The sequence below is a fragment of the Pyxicephalus adspersus genome, chromosome 3, assembly GCF_032062135.1.
Source record: "Pyxicephalus adspersus chromosome 3, UCB_Pads_2.0, whole genome shotgun sequence".
NCBI lineage: Eukaryota > Metazoa > Chordata > Amphibia > Anura > Pyxicephalidae > Pyxicephalus > Pyxicephalus adspersus.
The window spans coordinates 19292911-19314722 of NC_092860.1; the positions used below are offsets into that span (position 1 = coordinate 19292911).

General features: G+C 38.6%; 1 protein-coding gene across 1 annotated transcript; it reads right to left on the reverse strand.

Annotated features, from left to right (window-relative positions):
- Window positions 1–14531: 14531 nt before the first annotated feature.
- LOC140327668 (uncharacterized) lies at window positions 14532–21530 on the reverse strand. Its single transcript, XM_072407037.1, has 6 exons — window positions 21439–21530; window positions 18894–19052; window positions 18324–18500; window positions 17103–17240; window positions 15910–16050; window positions 14532–14975 (listed from the first exon to the last, which is right to left on the reverse strand). The coding sequence occupies exons 1-6, from the start codon at window positions 21527–21529 to the stop codon at window positions 14926–14928; spliced, it is 756 nt and encodes a 251-aa protein (XP_072263138.1). The 5' UTR covers window position 21530; the 3' UTR covers window positions 14532–14925.
- Window positions 21531–21812: the final 282 nt, after the last annotated feature.

Consider the following 21812-nt stretch of genomic DNA (forward strand, 5'->3'; position numbering starts at 1 on the left):
ATAAGCAGGATTCACATGCAGTAATTGTTTTTTTATGGTTTACAGTTTAACTGTGCTGTCAGCTTGCATATTATTGGTAGTGACTGAATACAGCATATTAAATTTAGTGGTCAGTTTATTTTGTCTTACACCATGAAACATGTATTATAATAGGGCAAGAAGATTCACTGCCAATTTGTTCTGGACCACCTAATCCAATCGCTCATCAGTCGTTCAAAAGTGCACAAAATGCAGCACACATCTCTGCAATAGTACCCTTGTGATCATGGAGTGGGGTGAACCACAGAACAGGTAGGAGTACCAAGCATCAATTGCTTGATCGTTTTTACACACAAAACGTATGTACTTTGGAATGATATATACCAGCATGTCCGATCTGTCCACATACCCACAATATTGGGTTGGCTGTTTAAATCAATGTAGCTCTGATCATTTTATGCTATTAGAAATTGGATTCAAAGTCATCCCGTTTCTCTGCACTTTGCCCTTTAGAACTGCAAAAACAATCCATGGACCTGCCTAACTATCCATTCTTATAATATTTATTTAGGCAGCTTCATGTGGGGATACTGAAGATATCAGCAAAAATAATTTTGCTGAAGCACTGTAGATTTTGCCATTGCTAAAATGTATGTATGTATGTAAAAATAAAATCCAATTGTGTAAACTGTCTGGAATTCTTGTAATGATCAGTAATAAGGCTTACAAGGTTTTGAAGGTACAACAATCACTTAGTCGCAATAAACTCATTGAAATGTTAACAATTTTATTAGTTGTCCAAAAATACATGAAAAGCATTTCACACCATCCACGTCCATACCATGAATAATGGAGGACACACAGCATCAACATCTTTAACAGAAATCTCTGGATTGGCGTTACACTTTAATTATGCTGCCCATTGGGATGTTTTTTTACACAACTTTCTTTCTGATGTTGCAGCTTAATTTGAATATATAAATATTAGGAATCTTCTACTTAGTTCAAGTGAAACTTTTTTCCCCTAATCTTTGGGTGCTTGTAGACCAAGGCAAGACCATTAATAATTGCATTTTCCTTAATAACAGATACCATATTTTTCGCCGTATAAGACGCTCCGGAATATAAGACGCACCCAATTTTAATGGAGGAAAATCTAGAAAAAAAGTTTCTGAAAGATTATTCCCCTTCTGATCACTCATGTGCCATTCATACCGGTATTCCCCTTCTGATCACTCATGTGCCATTCAAATTCCCTTTCTGATCACTCTGTACCTTTCAAATTCCCTTTCTGATCACTCTGTCATTCAAACTCCCATTCTGATCACTCTGTCATTGAAATTCCCCTTCTGATCACTCTGTGCTTTTTTTCTATTGTACGGCAGTTAGGACAGGGAACAGCAGGTGGCGCTGTGCCGGCTTCTTTCGCTTTGCTTTACAGACAGGAGAAAACACGATGCTGGCAGAGGAGAGAAGAGAGACACACTGCAGCCAGAGACACACGCAGGATCGCGTATCGGGTGAGTATAATATTTTAATTATTTTTTTTAACACATTTGTCGTATAGGACGCACTAACTTTTCCCCCTAAGTTTTGGGGAAGAAAAAGTGCGTCTTATATGGCAAAAAATACGGTACTTTAAATACATGATCATTATGTGTTTTTACTTTCAATTTCTTTAAAAGGTGGCAGGGTCTGTTTTACGTTTACAAGTACAATATGTCTCGGAGGCACACAGAAGAATGCTCAAAACACCCCCTTAAATACATATCGGTTCTTACCTATTTTAGTGCAGGTCTTCGTGCCACAGTTGTTTGGACAGCATAGTGTTCCATCTTTACAATCTGTATCATTCTGACAGTCTTCTGTACAAAGTCCCAAAACTGCTTCTTTTGTGGGAGGGCAGGATAGAGAGTATTCTGTACCTAACATACAAATTAGCATGAGCACAGCTCAAAAAAACACACATATGTTCATTTATTATGATCTGCATTATTTGCAACCAATCAGAAATCAACTGTAAATCTTTGTAAATAAACAATCATTTTACAATTGGTGCATGTGATTTGAGTAATCATTATTATAACAAGGAACACATGTCTGTTTCTATACCAGGTGATCCGAATGCTGACATTAAAGTGGAAACTAAACCCAAAAATCAACAGATGTCTCTTCTGGCTTACCTGCCTCATCACAATTTTTTTATTGCACTCACCCATCCCTGTTCCGTCATGGGCACCGCCATCTTTCTTCTTCTTGTGCTTGTTTATGTATTCAGCCATGTTGATTGACTGGGCTGTGATGATGTAAATCCCGGGTAGGCATAGTAGTTCTTTCAGTCCCGGCTTCCTACACTGAGCTGCACATGCTGGTAACAACGCTAATTGCAATAGGGACATTGTCCTTTTCTGCAATAAAGCCCTGCCTGATCCCAAGGTTTGAAAGTGGAAAAGAATGTATTAAAGAAAGTGAAAGGACACACTCAAGAGTGAAGGAAATTTCCACACTGGAGGGAAAATTTCCCTTTAGCTGTGATAATTGTAAATATTTCCCATTATTTTTAGTACTGGTGACAATGGTCATCAGATCAATAGAGAAGGTGAATCTCCCCAATAACAAAACGGACAACAATACAGACCTCATGTGAAGTCTTTTCGAGAGTGATATAGTAAATCCATAAGACTCTTAAACGTATTTGCTCATAATAAATAAGCATAGTACAGTAGACACATTTCAGACCAACAACAGTGCCCTTCATCAGAGTGCCATTAAAAAAACGGATGATTCCAATAATTAGTGATACCAATTATAAAAGGCATAGTAATTGGCATTGAATGATTGTCATTGCAAAATTACACTGATTAAAAGATCAATCACTAAAATAAATGGCTGCCACAGGAAAAATGTACAATGGTGGATCAGTTGGTGAGAAAGGTGACATCTGTGTTTTACATCTTTGTCTTGATTTTTTTATTTTTATTAATGAATGTTCAGTGTGTAATTATGCAGTGAGTAAGCTTGTTCAATTTTAATGACTATGCCCTTTACCAATGGTTATACAATCATCTTTTTTTTTAGCACAGATGACGTGGGACTGTTGTTGCCTCAAAACGTGGTGGCTGTACCATGTGGTGGCTCCTTGGATGAGCAAAGTAATAAAATGAATAGTAATTTTGAAGTGTTTGTTGTTGGAAATAGCCTCCTTACTATATACATTTGGATAGTTTGGGTTTTAGGTACCCTTTGGGAAATGTGTAGCATTAATGTTTTTCTGTTTGGCACTATTTTTAGGAGGTCCATACCCCACAAACATAAGTAAGGGCAAAAATGGAAGAATGGGACTAGATGTAACATTTGAGAGATGACATCTACAGACCATAAACTCTATTATTTGGAAAAGTGGCTGCTTAACCCTTCACTTTGCTTGCTATAGCACCACTTTTGAAACATGGCACCAAGGGTTGTAGCCATCAACCCTTGGACTGTCGGCCCCCGCAGCCATATGGGATTTCCACCGGCTGCAACAGTGCACCAAATCTTTGGTTTCACCCCTGGCCTTCACTAATACCTTTTTACCCACATGTAAGTCAATCAGCACCATCCACCCTTATGAGAAAGTTCTTCTGGAGAATGGAGAGGACAGCAGGCATGAATAGTGTGGCTTGTGCATTAAGGGTCTCAAGTCAATGCCTATAGGTTTTCACATTCTCTCACCAGAATGAGTGCCGACAACTCTCGAGAGAATGTCCTTCTGTAGGATAGAGACATAGCTTCTGGCCTAGACAGGACAGTAGGCAGTAATGATGTGATGGCAATGTGGCACATGCATTGTGGACCTGGAAATCTTTGGATAGAGCTCTAATACACCCCTCACGGAAGGTCCTCCTGGAAAGAAGAGATACTGCTTCTGGCTTTAGCTGGACATGGCTGGATGTAGGCTGTTATGGTATGGTGGCCATTGGGAAAAAATGACTGTTGGTTCTCATACTTTCTCATCAGAGGAGCATTGTAGGACTACCAAAGGGTTGCAACAGGAGCCCACACGAGGGCTTTAAGTAGTATGTGTAGGAGTATGATGTCCCGTATCCAACTCCCCCAAGGATTTTGGTGGGACTGGTAGTACCGTGTTTCCCCGATTTTAGGACATCCCCATTAAGTAAGCCACCCCCGATTTTTAAAAAAATAATTAAAATAAGACACCCGTTTATAAGACAGCTCCAGATATCGGATCCTGCGTGTGTGTCCTTTATGCTGGCTGCAGCGTGTGTGTTGATCATGAGTGACTTTCAACAATAAATGTGTACTGTAGTCTTCTTCATGGAAAAATAAGACATCCCCTGAAAATAAGACCCAGGGCATATTTTGGCATTTCAAAAAATATAAGAGAGTGCCTTATAATCGGGGAAACAGGGTAGTGGGGCCAATCTAAAGTTGGATAGGTGGCCCACTCATATCTAGTACATAACCAAGTGTCTGCCCGCAAATGAAAAGGCAAACAAATATGCAGATGGATGGTTAGTAAACATACATTGAAGGAGGATGATACATACTGCAAGCATTTTCTACAACACTGCAGGTAAGAGTAGTTGCAAAATTTCATATTGATACACATTTTCAAGTTGAAAGATCTTGTGTTTTTGTATCCTGAAATATTTCTTGTGACGTCTCTACACAAGCTTCAGCATGTCGCATAATATATTTGGATATACTGCAGCTATATATAGACAGGCAGTAATACAGTAGATGTGACATCATTTATCTGTATCTTAGTAATAGAAAATATTCACCAGCATATACAACTATATCCAACACAAGTTTTGAGGATGTAAAGTAATAATTGATCAACACTCAAATCCTTGTAGCCAACATGATTTACAGGCCTTGTACAGAGGACGAAGATCAGTCATAAGTTTCAATTTAAACAGAATTTGTGTTCACAATTTTTTGCTACACTATTCCAGCTCATGCATGTGGTGGCCATGTAGACCGAGGATTGCTGTCTTTCCATTGTAGGTAAGTGGAAGCCATTAGTTCTCTATGATCACACATCTGATTGAATATTCTGTTTCTAGAATAGTTCACTAGTGGCAAACACTAATACAGGTAGACTAGAGATTCTCTTTCTGCCAATTCATCCCTTAATCTCAGTACTTACAAAGTCCCAGACACTTACTGAAAGCATGTGGTGTCTAAAACTAAGTATGGCAATTTGGCTTTCCTTTATTTTTAACATCAGTTAATAAAAAAAGCCAGCCTCTGTGTCTCCTCTCCTTTAAAAACAAAACAAAAAACTCATGTTCCTGCCTTTTTTTATTAGTTGTACACTGCTGTACATATGCACTTCTGAGTACAATCCTGGCATCTGCATGATGCTAGAAGTAAGAAGTGCATGCCAAGAAGATGTTACCACCGTGAACATTTGCAAAAGTTGCATCAGCTTTGGCCAACAATGACTGAAGATGGAAACTTCTGAGTTCAGAAGATGACCAGAAAAAGTTGGCAGCAGTGGCAATCAATAGAAAACATGCTCTCTAGGTAAGTTCGTCATAATGTTCCCACAACAATAGTAATGCATACTTGTACATAATTGTTAAACACCTGGGAGACCTACATTTAAATTAATTTATGGATTCTGATTTTAAAATATATCCTCCACCTGCATAGGTTACCAGTATATTTTTATACATTGTTAGATCTATAACATATGACAAGCAGTTACTCACCTGTTACCCAGGTTAACTTCCATTGTAAGTACAGAGAAAGAAGCAGGATGAGTGCTGCATGCTTTGCTGAAGTCATCTTGTAGTTTGAAGCTTTGTGTTTTTCCTCTGGGATAAAATTTAAATTGTCCCAGGTGAGGTCAATTGAGTAATACCATCACCCCCTCCCACCTGTCCTCAGCCACCTCTGTCCTCATCATACAGGAATGTACAGAAGACCTGGCACTTGCATGACAAGTGTGCCATAATACTAGAAGATTGAGAATATATAATATCCTGGGCTCGGATTTTATTGCGCAAATATGATTTCTTCATCATCATTAAGCCCGCAGAAGCATTAAGCTTTAAACAGATTTTTGTTGCTGCTTGAAAGTAGCTAATCCATCAAATCCAAACTGCAATCTAGAAACATCTAAATATACATTGCTTGGCCGAAAAAAAAGCCTATTCCCAAGCCTGTGGGGGCAATGTTATGACTTGGGGTTGCTTAAGTTGGTCAAGGTTTTGTTATGGTATGTGACCAAAAAAATGAAGTCAGCTGACCACCTGAAAATACTAAATAACCAAGGTTTTTGATCAATGACTTTTTTGATCCCTGATGGCATGAGCATATTCCAAGAAGACAGTGCCAGGATTGATCAGGGGTTCAGGGAGCATGAGACATCATTGTCACACAGACCAGACCCTATTGACAATCTTTGTGATGTGCTGGAGAAGACTTTATGCCAAGGTCCAAATCTCCCATCATCAATACAAGATCTTGCTGAAAAATAAAACTCTGGTTGGCAATAAACTCTGGTTGACATTGCATAGGCTTAAAAAACCAATACCATGGCAAATGTATACTGTAATCAAAGATAAAGGAGATCCAATGAACTTTTAGAGTGGTTCTTCTTTGTCCAGGTAATGTAGTTTCTGATTGCCTTGATTAAAGTACATCAGTCACTTTGTTGTGCATTGGTAAAGCGCTGGGTTTCTTTAAATGCACTATTAACGAATATGATATATTTTTTCTTCTTTAAGAGCTTATGGAATGTTCTGACAGACCTGTTTACTACTTAACTTCTTAAATATCATTGACATCTTAAACATGTGAATTACATTGGTGGTTTCCAAGAAAATCTTCATAAATATTCAGTTATTTAATTTGACTGGATCATCGCATGGTCCTATTTATATGTAATGACAAATCTAAATCACACAATTATCTTTTAAGTCAAAGCAAAAAAATCTTTTACGTCCTTTCCTGAGAAGCTGGAGAACTAGGTGACTTATATGCTGCTTTGTGGGTGACTCCAACCTTTGTCATTTGGGTGTATGTGTCAGTTGTCCATGTCAGTTGTCATCTGATCTATATTTCAAATCAATTTTTCTCAACCAGGGTTCCTCCAGAGGTTTCTAGGGGTTTCTTGAGCAATGATAAATTTGTAACCCTCAAGTCAGTTACTATTGACACCAATGATCTTTTTGGCTATCTGTAAGGAGGACAGAGGCATTCTTCATTCTGTGAGTTGTAGAGTAATAGAACTCTGAAAACTGCCCAAAAAGGCTAAGGAATGTTCCCCATAATTACCTGTGGCCCCCTGCAGCATACCACCCAACATTTCAAAAACAGAAAAAGATACACTTGGAAAAGATTTAGCATTGGGTTCACCCTACAACAATCTCGAGCTACGCCCGAAAATCTTCTTTATCCCCACCGCCCACTTAATAAAAAAATTCTAGAAATTACAAAATAAAAAAGTTTATACTCTTCAAATAAAGTATTATAATTACTCCCTAATTACTCAACAGCTTCCTGCATGCGCATGTGCTTGGCATGCTTAGATTTGTTGGGTCTACAAGTCTTCTTCTGCCATCTGCTGGACGACGTACAGCTGTGCAGTGTGGATACACTTAGGCTGCACACCTGGCCAAAATCAGCAGTGCTTAAGTATAATAAAGAAAGGTTATTCCACCGTTTCAGAACTTGAAAGAATAACTTAGGCAGGAAGTCAGATGTCCTTTATTTCAAAATTTAGGAGGGTATTATAAGTATGAATATTATATTGCTCAGTACCCAGGAAACCGTAGACCCATTCCAACAGCAATACTGCTGCCTTAAGAGCAACAGCCTTCCAATAGAGAAGGACAACAGTACCCCGGGCTGCACTCAATAAAAGTTAATTCAAATTAATACTGTTTGAGACATTTGGCCCTGATTTATTAAAGTTCACCAAGGCTGGAGAGAATACACTTAACATCAATGAAGCTGGGTGATCCAACAACCCTGGAATGGATTTAATTTGCTATTTGTTAGTAGATGTTTTAAATTCTGGACCATTTCAGGTTTGCTGGATAATCCAGTTTCACTGATAAAAGTGTATTCTTTACAGCCTTGGAGAGCTTTAATAAATCAAGCCCATTGATAGAGTGAAGACTGCACACAGTTGTCAATTGGTTAGGAGTAAAATGACCAATTAGAAATTGTTATTTGTAAACAAAATACATTTTAACAAGTCATACTGGATTGGATTTTACATATATTCCCATAAAAATGCTTATGCCATAAAAGTTGAACCAGATAACAATGTGTTTCTGTGTTTTGAAGGTATCTTACATATGATAAGCTATTTGAAATACATCTTCAACATATGGGGGGACCAAAAACATGTCCCTAAGGAAAAAAAAAAAGAACATGTCGTTTTTCATAAATAGGTATGGGTAAAAAGAAGCCTTTCATCTTTTTGAGTTATTGCAACTCCTCAACATAATATTTTTTCCAATTTTTTTTTTTGATGGATCAGTTGCTTTACATTTGTCTTCATTTTATTTTATTCATTCATAACATTGAGTGACCCAGCATTGTGCTCCTTCCCATAAATGGGTCATTTTGTAGGATTTTATAATCATATCATGACTTTTATGTAACTCACTGTAATATAAACCTGACTGTAAATCCTGTTTATCTATTATTATGCAAAACAAACTCTGAAAATGACGCCCACAACAGGTTGATTGATTATAAAAGATTATAGGATTAGGAGCCATGCCAGTAAAATGATCATTTACATGTGTCAGTCCACACCTCACATCCCATGTAAACTATATGTGAGGATTCAAAAATATCTTGGTCGGTGATTAATTAAATGAAATACAGCTGGATAGCTTGGTGATAAGTAAACATAAAGCCTGAATTACTCATGCATTTTATAAGCTTGAGCATTCATAATCTGGCTATCATTAATAAAGTACAACTAAGGTTTCCATGTCTAATGGCTTCAGGGTCAACAGGACCCGATTTATACTTTTTTCTCCCCTAGCTCTGCACTCCTGCACCCACACCACTGGTGGCAGGATTCCAATACCCTCACAGCCCTAGCTCTGCTTCTGTGTAGAAAAACCCCAAGTTTAGCCACCGCGAGACCACAGATTCTGTATGTAGTAGCTTGAGCTCTACTTTTTCACAGCAGGAAACGGACTGTAACCCTTTGGAAATGCAATGTCGGAAATTCTTTTGTAAAAACTCCTTCAGTTATATGAAAAACCTGTATAAATTGATGCTAATTTCCGCTACATTCTTCAGACATAAGACCAATAATGAACTATCTATTGCAGGGGTTCCCAACCCCCGGTCTGCATTCTGGCATCATGGCGCCACTCTGGGGAAAGTTCCTTCCCCTTTGAGTGACACGAGTCTGTGCATTTAGTGGCCCGTGAGCTCCAAAAAGTTTGGGACCACTGATTTATTGTAAATGAACTGATGCCCCCTCCTCCCCTGGAAAAGCCGTTTTCTCGGGCGAAACGCGTCAGACCTAACAGGACATCTAATAAACCATTGATTTCTGTTCACATCATAACAAGTACTTTGTAAGTCTGCCCTTAATCTTGTTTCTCTAAGGCGGTTGATCTCAAAAGTTAAATCAATTTTCCTAATCAATTTGCCACCAAGCCTTATTCTTTTTTTCTTCTTACTCTTTATCTGTCTATACAATTTTGAATAATCTGGACAACATTATTAAATTACAACTACGATTTCCCAATTGAAGGGCTTTGGGATCAACAGGGCCCAATTTATACTTTTTTTCTGCCCTAGGACACCCCTTCTTAATCAAAAAGCAGAAACTACACATACCATACAATGCATAATGTCAGATATAGGTAGCGGCTAGCCTTTCTTGAACCCCATTGACTCCGCAATGAATACTTCCAGCTCATGCAATTCCTGTGACAGATATCCAAGGGGGACATGTTCTTGCTACTACTTTCTTAGGTCCTTACATCTCCCCATTCCTGAGAAGTTAGGGTTAAAAGTAGGTAAGCGGCCAGGTATGTGAAGCCCAGCTATTGGGTTTCAAGGAAGGAAAGCGGATAGCTATGTGTAGCATGAAATGACAGTTATAATTTCTTATCGTATGATGGTGATATAACAAAACTTAAGGGGAGGTTAGCCTACAATAGACCCCCACTTGCACCTATAATTTTGTTTATCTACATCTCGTGTGAGTATAGTATACTTTGATCTCACTCGTATTTTCAGATAATAATCTGAGTTTAGCCACACCTTAAAAATTGCAGAAATAGTACAAAGGGAAGAAGAGAGGTTTTTTTGGCTAAATATAAAGAAAGTGTATTCAGAAAAATAACAAATAACAGCAATACGTTGTTACATTAGTGTGAGGTTTACCAACTTACATTAAAAATCATGGGGTCAGGATAGACAAAGTGGACAAGATCGTACGATACTTACGGCTAAAACACTTGACAGTTACTCATTGTCTAGTGTGGTTATCCCGACCCCATGATTTTTAAGGATAAGTTGATAAACTTCACACTTACTAATAAATAGATACCAAACATGAAACACTTTGCATGACACATGTTCTGTAGATAGATTTGTCTCTTTCCTATAGACATTAAAGAATTTACTTTATTGAATTTACTGAATTTAAGTAAACATTTACACTCGACTTTCATAGATTTGCCACATTATTAGTTCTAGGAACAGAATCCTATTTGAAGCCAGTTCCTGAAATAGTTACCAGATTTAGATCCCATTTTCATGTTGAACATGTGTTGATAAAGATGCTGCTAGAATTTCTCTTTGATGTATAACAAGCAGGGGATAAGCTTCTAATTGCCAGTAAATAAACTAGGAATACTTTTCTCACATGTACAGCTCTGAACTGGGTACATCCCAACCAAACATAACTGACTGCATTGTCAAATAGGAATTGTGTTTTTATACAGGTGACATTACATAATGCCAAAGGCAGGTGGAATACCCATATTGCAATAAGGAGTTGAAAGACAAGTTTTTATTGTATGGTATACCAGATTGTACTTCTGCTTTTTTTTGTTAGTGTAAATCTTGTTTGTTTTGTTTAGCACATCCTTCTCAACCGGGGTTCTGTTGATATTTAGGGTTCCTCCAGAGATTGCTATAAATTCCTTGAGCTGTGGCAGACTGTCCTACAATCGAAGGATGCCTGCATAGTTCCAGATCTACGCCACAAGCATGGAAGTAGTGTTTTGTATAAAGGGTGGCATTCGGAGCAACATTGCATTGGGGGCATTCTTCATGTTGACTTTCATCATATAGGATATTTTCCAAATGACCTCATATTATTTTAAGGGTTTCCTGGGACCTGAGTGATTGTAAGGGTTCCTCTGGGGTGGGGCTAAATAGGTTGAGAAAGGCTGGTCTGGCATGTTTTAGGATGAAAAACTGTGACCTGAAGCAGATATGCAGTTAGGGGTCCATACTGGCTGTACCAAGAACTGGTTAATCAGACTGTTAGCCTTTTCAGGGAGGTTAGTGATAAGAGCCACATATAGACTTATTGGGCCTGATTTATGAAAGCTCTCCAAGGCTAGAGAGTATACACTTTTATCAATGAACCTGGGTTATCCAGCAAACCTGGTACAAATCTATTGAAAACATTTGCTATCAAAAAGAAAATGACTTTTAATAAACCCATTTCATGTTTTCTGGATCACCCAGGTCCACTGATGCAGTTTCTTAAATCAGGCTCATTAGTGGTTTATTAGCACCATCTAGTGTGTGTTTGGAAGATTTGCAGCTTAGGAGTGTACAGAAGTGTAAATGAAAATCCTAGTGGGGAAGTGTGAGGAAGGGTGCAAAGGAATTAGATTGTGTCCAGAGATAGGCTTTAAGTATTGCAGAAAATTGAAAGCATTTTCTTCAATCTGTTTATAATACCCCTTGATCCTGCCAGACATCCAATGCTGTTCAGTGTCCTGTGCACTCTGCTTGTGATACGTCTAGCAGTGTTATCAGCCCTAAAAAGTTCACCGCATGAGGAGAGGGGAAAGTGTTCAGTAATAATAATGGTTAGACATCCCCTGAGGTCTCCTCTTTTACTAGAAGAAGCAGACACAAGGCAGAAGCCCAGATCTCTCTGTATATTATGCTATTACCAGATAGGATTTTAGAGCTCCAAAAGTGCCTAAAGTTGGACATTTCAAGGTTTAGTTTTTGCAGAAGTAGACAAAACAGATATTTTCTGTTTACTTTAAACCTTTCTTCTTCTTTGGACTTTATCTATAAAGCAGTGAATCTGACATTCCCTCCCTGTGGTATTCTTCCAGGTCCATGGTTAATAGATTCCCACCAGGGAATGTTTGAGGGAATATGAGTCCCCTGCCCATCCTTGACCCCCCGTCAATGATCTCAGGCTTACGAGGGAGCAAGGTGAGTATGGAGATGCACAGAAACTCCTGACATGGTGGGTAATGAACCTATAATAATAAATTAGACTTATGAAATCATCATTAAGTTGTTAAAGCTTATATAAGATTTTTTGTACTTTGTCCCAGCTGGGTTCTGCTATCTTTTTCCTTCTCTTTGCTTCTACTGCTTACGTCACCTGATCTCACACTGCGCAGATGTGAGATTTGGTGATTTAGGCTGCTGTATCTCACTGCGTATGGATGTGATGGGCACGGTAAAGCCCCTTATGCACATGTCTGATCTCGGGCATGCACAAATCAGGCCTATATTGGTATTTACAAATTTACTCTGGGAATGCAGCCTTGAAACAAAACTACAAAAGCTTCAAAAGAAATGACGTGAGTCTACATTCCGGAAACTAGGAAATACCTGGAAATGGTAATTGTGCCTGAGCAATACTCTATAATCTGTAGTTCCTAATGAAAACAGAAGTGCAGTTTCTAGGATGTGAGGGTGCTTAGGCACCTCGTGCTTACAAATTGTTAGACAAAATGTTTTAAAAGACATACAGAATGGGTTTTTTTGGCTGAATTATATTGGGACAATTTAGTGGAAAATTAATAACAACATAAGATACTGTGTGCATACCAAATATTGAATATGCAGAATACAGTTACATGGTTATCCTAACCTCATCAAAGTATGTGAGGTTCCCGGGATATAAAGCTATACATATGCTTCTATTAAATGAAAATTTTTATGCAAGTCCAGTTCACATGATTACCTAAAAACATATACGTAAAATCCATTATTTTTTTTTAACCCGACGTGTTTCGCCATTATGGGGAATTTAAGATGGATATATTTATTCATATTAATTATTCCAGCTCATATACAGTAGACTCTCGATTATCCAGCTTGCAACTACCTGGACCCCGTACTATCCGGCCCATTTAAAAAAAGAATTCTTCTAGGAGCTTCTCGGTTGCGTTGCAGGCAGGCGTCGGCCAGCGCTCCGCACGCCACATCCGCGGACATCCGACACAGAAGAATTGGAGCCGGACAAGGGATGTGCAGGCAGCTGGGACATCCCCGTCACTTCTCCAGCTCCGCTTGTTCTGTGTCGGATGTCCCCGGTGTGGCTTGCGGAGCACTGGCCTGTGTGTTGAGGTTAGTATTGTACTGTATTAACAGAATTCCGGACATCCAGCCTTTTTTTTAACTGGCCTGCCCTTCCGCCACATTAGGCCGGATAGTCCAAAGTCTACTGTACTTTGAAATTTTACAAATATATCCACCCCCCATTTCAATGGGGAGCATAAATCCTTATGGAATCTTGGAGTGTGCTAATGAATGCCTATAATAGGACTTTACCCCCATCTTGCTGCCATTTGCAGCATTTGGACCCCTTTTTTAGCACCAGTCTGCACATGATAGTCCTTGCATTTGTCCTCCATAACCATCTATTCCGCTCTATGGATATACAGCTAATGTACCAAAGGAATTTTATATAACATCTGAGCTGCATACTCCTTCTGGGTCAATGATTCAGAAAGTAATAGAGGTCAAATATAAGAACAACTACCAGGCAAGCTGTATTTTTAGAACCAGGTAAATAATAAAATCTTACTTAATCTCTCAATAGAAGCTTGATTTATTAATAATTTTAAAGTGCCTGTTAATATGTAGTCATCCCAGTAATGTTTTTTTTTTTTTTATATCTCTGATTGCTCGTTATGTTGTCAAAGTCATGTAGGTAACCTCTAAGTATAGTATACTGTGACCAACACATATCAACAATCATATATTTATCCTGGGCTTGAATCAGAACTGGAAATGAATAATTCCTATTGATGGCTGATTCAGAGCACAAAGACATTTCAGTGTTCTACAGCCCCTATTAGTTGTATCAGTGCAGTCAGCAGCAAATCCCCATCCCTAATCCACAGAAATATTAGCATGTTTTCTAGAATCCCCACCACCAATAAGTTTCTGAATCTCCACTCTGCAGACAGCAGGTATCATTTTGTAAATTGGTATTAAGATGGAGGTGAGATTTTAAGACAAAAAAAAATAATAGTCAATACAATGCTGGATTAAACACAGACAAAAAGTTTCGGAAAAAGTTTTTTTTATTCAATAACTTCTGCTTCATTTTAATGTATGGATAAAGTGAAAACGTTTTAGTTTTTAATGATGTCCGGGCAGATTTACTCGCTGTATTATTTCTGTGAACCATGGTACTCAAGACATAAAGTGATGAGAACCTACATTCTGTACAGATTAACTTTTACTTCTTATTTCTTCTCCAAGACAAAGTGAAGGCGAATGTAGCAGGACAACATAGAATAAACTGACAAAGGCTTTTATTCAATTCAAAACTAATAAACATTTTATAGCAGCTACAAACCAAATAACAACCAAAGGAAAACATCAATCACACACATATACCTACATATATCACCAAGTACCCATGTATACAGACCGTAAATACATCAGTTACATAGTGTTAGTATAGAAATATGAACAAATGGACGAAATAATTATTCCTCTTCATCCAAGATTGACGCTGGGATTGTTAGGATTAAACAAGTTGAGTTTAACTGCAAAATAAATTAAAAAAAAGAAAATCAGAAAATGAGAAAAAGGCATCAATCATTATTTATTATCATGTACAGTACTATTGGTATTTATGTATTCTCAGTGGCCTACCTATAATTTAAGGAGAGTAAATTTAAGAGAGAATAAATTATGTAATTAAATTAGTAATTTAAGAGAGAATAAATTATGGATGGGTGCCAATGGGTGAAATGTGTGCCAATAAATATGAAGATACCACAAAGAAGAACTATGCAGGAATGTGGATAATAGCCCAAGCAGAACTGCCTTGGCATATGTCTCTGGCTCATGCAACATCACAATTCATATCTAGTGACCCAGAACAAAGGGTGAATGAAAGGGGTCTCCATATTCTGCATTGTTCATCAACATCTATGCTATAGGTGGCACACCAACACTTCTCTTTTTTATTGGGTATTCTAGGAAAAGCAAGGGCTTTGGGTGGCTCGTCCTTGTCCTTTCTTGGAGTAGGTGGAAATGCAATCAATCTAAACAGTTCAAAAGGTTTTTTTTTTAATTTGCAGGTTTTATTTCAAGATCCTGTCATTCAGGTGACGACACTGTGTCCCAGTCCAATTTGAGTTTCCATCTATTTTAAGTAGTAGGCAATAACAAGCTTTGAATACCTTGAATGCCTTTGTCATTACAAATAGATATTTTATAGCTTAACAGCAAATCAAGCGTTTATGTGCACTGGGCCGACTGGATCATGTGTCCCCATTGGAAGAATATATCTCTCTTGTCATCTCTTTGTGTCTTGGTGACAGCGATCAACACCACACATTGAGAAGATAAACCTCCTCATAGGGGCAAAGAGAGCAATAAAAACCCTATTCTATTCAAATCAAAACCATAATGAACTGTGTAGTACAGAACCATTGAATTCTGCTGGTTTAGAGAAGATAAATTCATGCTTACTGTCATTTGCTTTCAGGCATCTCTGACCACAAGCTGTAGAGCAGCACTTGTGCAAAAGTGTGCAGTCATAATCCGAGGTGCAGACTTTGTTCTGAGCTCCGGAAGGACAGGCAGCATTTACAGGACACTTACCGTCCTTTTCTGAAATACATGAGAAAACATAAAAAAAAACATTAAAGTAATAACCGTTCTGCCAGCCAGTGATCTTCTAAAAAATAAGATGCAAACATGTGCAAAGAGGGCTAAGTTAGGACCTGACTAAGGATGGAGGGGGGTACCCTGGGTAGAAGCTACTTGTATTGCCTCCCCCCAGAACAGCCATTCACTGACATGAGAAAGTGCTACCTCCATCACAACCTCATTGCCATTCTCCATATAGTCTATATGTCTACTAAAAAGCTTATTGAATACTACGTGAGGGGTGCATTTGAATTCCAACTTGTACTAGTCCTCTATCAATGATTGGTTACAGTGGGTTTGCCATCAGTGCTTTTCTCCTGCTGTGTTATTGAATAAGACCACTCATTAAGAAATGTGCAATAGTTGGCACTAAAGTGGTCATACACTGGTGGATCAGTGCAAGACCAGATAAACCTAACACATCCTTATGTTATAAATCATTTATCTGGCATTAGTGACAATCATATACTGGTTGATGGGTGCACAACCAGGTAAATATTATACATCTCCCTGATACAGATTATTTGCTGGCATAAGCGTGATGGGCACAAGACAAGGAAAACTATACATATCTTCTTGATATCAACCATGGTCCTGGCATCAGTACCGGTCATACGCTGGTTGATAGGTGCACAGCTAGGTAAATGATACAATGATCAATGATATAGACCATAACCCCTGGCATAACCCCTGTGCACCTATTGACCAGCTCAATGGAAAACTGGTTCACTCTGCCCCTGTACTGACCACAATCAGTGAGGAGCATTCATAACTAGGGATGAGTGAGCAAATCTTTTAAATTCGGTCTCGCGACAAATTGGGTCGTTTTCTCTTATCAAACATGTAGGCGAGAATGGCCTTTGTAAATTCGGCCGGTGAGACTGAATTTTCAAGACCTGCAAGACCAATCAGGGGAGCGGAGCTATCAGCTTGCAGCCCTTTACTAGTTGTATGTGTTCTTGGATAGAGTTTAGAACTTATCTAAAGAAGTTTCATTTATTACAGGGTTTTACCTGGAAGAGCTTTCTGACATTCTACACGGCAGATGTGAGGGCAACACTTATAACCATCAATGCATGAATTTTCATCACAGCTAATCCTATCAGCCTTTAGACACCTGTAAAGAGCATCTTGTTGGCAGAATCCGTTTCCTGAAAAAAACAATTTAATATAAATATAGAATAATTGGCAGAAGCAATATGAAGCTTTAATCCAGAGCTGGCATGTCAAACATATGATACAACTGAGAGGGTGAGGTTGGCAGTCCTAGGGGGGCATCAGATCTACTTTGGGTAGCACCTACCTAATTCCAAAAAATATTATTGCATTGTAGAAGCATTTTGTTATATCTGTTTTATGAATGCAAAAAAACAAACAAAAAAACCTTGTTGATTGTGTCAGAAATGTAGCTTCTTTTTTATTCTCTCTGTCTTCAAAGAGTTTATTTAGGACTACAAGGCAGGACTGACACCATCTAGAGGTTGGAACTCAAATTGCGCGACTTGGACTCGAGTCCGACTTAGGTCGCCTAATGAACCACTTGCAACCAGACTTGAGGTTTTCCCCAGGGACATGCAACTCGACTCGCGACTTGCTTTCTCTGCTGACAGCTAAAGGGGGAAGGAAGGAAGACAATGAGGCTTCTGTAACAGCCTTCCTCCCCGCCTTCCTTGCGTTCTGAGTTTTCTCCTCTGACAGCTGAAGGGGCGGGGAGGAAGGCTGTGTTACAGAAGCCTCATTGTCTTCTTTCCTTCCTACTTCAGTTACAGAGGAGAAATCAGTGGACTTAGAATACGATCCTATGCTCAAGAACAGGATCAGAGCTCCTGTTTCTATATGGGGAAAAATGGGGATAAATGAAGTGACTTGACTCGGGACTCGACTTGGAAAAATTATTGGTGACTTGAGACTTGATTTGGATCTTGGTGTCAAGGACTTGGGACTCAACTTGTACTTGAAGGGTGACGACTTAGTCCAACCTCTGACACCATCTAGTCCAAAAAGGCTGTGATTTGTGCATTTCTGACAAATCAGCAGGTATATATTTGTACTTGCAGAAAGCAAAATGTTCATGTATTTCAGTAATTATATATATATAGCTAAACCCTTCCCATAAAACAACACTTTGACATGTTTAATCCTTCGAGAACACGTTCCCATTTTTACCTCTTTACTGTAATGCAATAGACAGAATTGGTCTTAAAGGTGAAAATAGCAAAACTATTTGAACTTACTTGCTGCGATCTCTGTAAGTGGTTTGCCGAAGTTCTCTTGGGTAGAAACACAAGTATTTCCACACACATGAAAGCAGCACTTTAAATTTCCTTTGCACTCACTGTCGGATGTGCAGTTGTCGTTGCATTGTTTGGTCGTCAAAATAGGATCATGTTTAGGGCAGTTGCCTTCCTTTTCTGCAAAAAATCAAAAGTCTGTTGAAAATGCCTTTAATTGTTTCATGATCTTTAAAGCTGAAATTTGCTGTACTGTACTCTCTGTGGACTATAGAAGATCTCCCCAAATTAAAGGTATCGTTTATTGAGGTTTGGTGCTAACCTGTCCCGTTCATTCCATATTACTCTAAGTAAAATGAAAATGGTGAAACTTTATTTTATCCACACACTCCTATTTCATAACTATTTTTTATGGAACCATCATCTTCTCTGATTCACAGGCAACTGGCTTTATTCATCCCTTTTATTGCTTTCTGTAACCACGCTTCAGAAATCTTATCTTGTCAGCTTTGCCAGACATAGCTGTTGGAATTTTCTTGTATCATTCTATATTCCTGGGTAACATTATCTTACCTTGGGCAGGAGGCTTGCACCATGTGTGTTGATTGTCCACACAACACTTCATGTTACCTGGACATTCAGAGTCATTTTTGCAGGCTTTGATGATGTTCTCAGAAGTACTGGCTTTGATATAATAGCGTTCTGGTGGGCAGACTCCTGGTTTCGTAAAACCTAGAAAGAGACATTACAAAATAATCCTATTATACACGTGTCAACATAATTGGCTACTGACAACCTAAAAACATAATATGTGTAATTGTGGGATTTGCAATATGTCATACTTTTGCTTTGCCCATCCAGCACAAAGTAACAAATTCTACTGGAAAAGCAATGTGTTACCTCACCAATATTTTCCTGTGCCTGATCCGGGTGCCCAAACCCTGTGTAAGCTCTGTGTCAGTAGGTTTGAGGTCTTACACAAGGTTAATGCTCCCTTCACTAATTGCGGCCTGGCGAGTGGCCACTTCAGCCTGAGAAACAAATAGTAGAAGATGAAAGAAGGAGCAAACGCCACATGTTACCCCATGCCCACGCACGGGGGCTGTTGTCTGCGTTTGCCGCTGGCACAGATCCAATAAAAAACAGGCTTGTTGCCTTGGGTATGTGTTGGGATGGTGTTAACCAATGCTAACCATTAAGCATAATGGGCCTGATTTATTAAAGCTGTCCAAGGCTGGAGAGGATACACTTTCATCAGTGAAGCTGGGTGATCCAGCAAACTTGGAATGGATTTCTTAAAAGTTCTTTGCTATTTGTTAGTAAATGTTTTGAATCCTGGACCAGATCCATTCCAGGTTTGCTGAATCACCCAGCTTCACTGATGAAAGTGTATCCTCTCCAGCCTTGGACAGCTTTAATAAATCAGGGCCAATGTGTGAACCTGCCAAATGTGTAAATTCCTCAGTAAGATCTCTAAATTTGAGTTGAGAATCTATATTTGCCATGGCTACTGAGGGGTTCCAGCTCTCTCAGTAATTTTTTATGTATACTTTATCAAAGAGCATGGAAATATGGCATGTGACCCAGTGGAGAAGAACAGCGGTTGCCAAGCAGTGGTCCATGGACCACTCGTTGTTTGCAAGAAAATTTTGGTGGTATGTGGCTCTGGCCGTTGCACCCCTGGGTAGGGTCAGGAGAAGGACCCCGCTGGTGAGCGCACTGGCCACAACCGCGGACCATGTCCCCTATACAAATGCCAGGCTCAAGGAAGTGGGCAGGCTGTGTCCCAGGAGTCGGTAATTTTAGTGGTCTGCGGGACCGAAAAGGTTGGCGACCACTGCACTAGAACACTACAAACCCAGATCTGAGAGGTATAATATAGGAAACAGAAAAAGTCATCCTGGCATCCCACCCTCCAAACACTACCTATGTCAGAAGAGATTTTACCCCAAACAGTAAGGGGCTCGAATATAAAATAAATTGTTATTTAAAAAAAAATCTTTATTGATTCTTATGATTAAATGATGGAAGATTTAATGTACTGATTGTATTTGGGTGGTTATCATTTGTTAGATCTCTCTGCAGATATAATTAATGGGTTAGTGAGTTGTATCTAGTTAACTGACACAATGTCCATAGGACAGCCAGTATTACCTCAAGGGAACTTTGGAGGAGAGCTTGCCTTAAATTTCCCTGGGGCTTGGGGAAAATGGTGGAAATATTTTGGGGATGTAGCTTAGTTGCACTTTGGCATGATGAAGTTCAAGACATTGTTTCTGTAAAGAATAATGTGCAGATATTTCCAAAATAGTCAAATAGCGTGCAGATAATACCAGCAACAGGCAGATTATCAACAACTAGCAGATGGGTAATTGTTTGTTATATATATATATGTATCAGAATGTCAATTGGAAAGATTGTATAATTCTGTTTTTGGTGAGAGAGGGAAGAGTATCTATAAAGAATTCCCAAACTTCAAAAAAAACATTCCACTCTAGATTCCTTATCCAGGCTGACATAGTTTTTAAACAATTTATAAAAAATAAAAAAAAATAAAATAGGGAGACTAGATATCATAATGACTACAGGAGTGCAGAACCAAGAACTAAATTACAGTTGACAACTCTTATGATGAACTAATAAGGTAAATAGCAGTTCTGAGTGAATCCTTTAAATAATTATCATCCTGGCCAAATAGTCTCTAAATACATACAGGAGTTGTCTTACAGAGGTGAATATTTAAATAGATGTAGACATATAACAGAAATACATGTGCAAAACAAGTATGACACTGTATAAAATTTATTGTTAATATAATGCCCCACTAATCGTCTCACAAACATAATGTTTGATCGTAAGATAATATAATATACAGAATGCAGCCAGAAGATTAGAATTGCCCACATACTAAACAAATTTACCATGAATGAATGAAACTTGGAACTGTGCAGCAGCAGAACTGGAGGGAGGTCATTAAAGTCCTAGTAGAGTTCCAAATAAATTAAAGAGCCAGCAGGGACTTTACCCCACCAGGCCTTCACCTATATTTGAAAATTTCTTTTGGGATGACTGACCCTTAAAGTGGTCAAAGTTGTAAAGTTTGCTTTATGTAACTTACCATTGTCATTGTTTTTGATTGAGAAGCTGCTGACTACTGTGCATAGTGGGAGCAGGATACCCAGGAGCAAGAAAATCTGTGTTGTCTTCATCGTGATGGCACTTTGTTCTGCACCAAGTTCTTAGCTCTATATATACAGACAGGCTTCATGTTTATGGGGAGTGGTGACATGTTGGGGTGTGGGCATCCATTGGGTTCTTGTGTGTATAGAAGATATTTCGTTTGAGAAGTGACTCACACAATATGTATTTAGGATTGAGATACAACTTAAATTGTAGAGGATTACCCTTATAATATAATGATATGACAATGTGAAGTAAATATTATGGTGAGTAACACGTGAGACATTCAGATATTCTAATATGCATTATTAG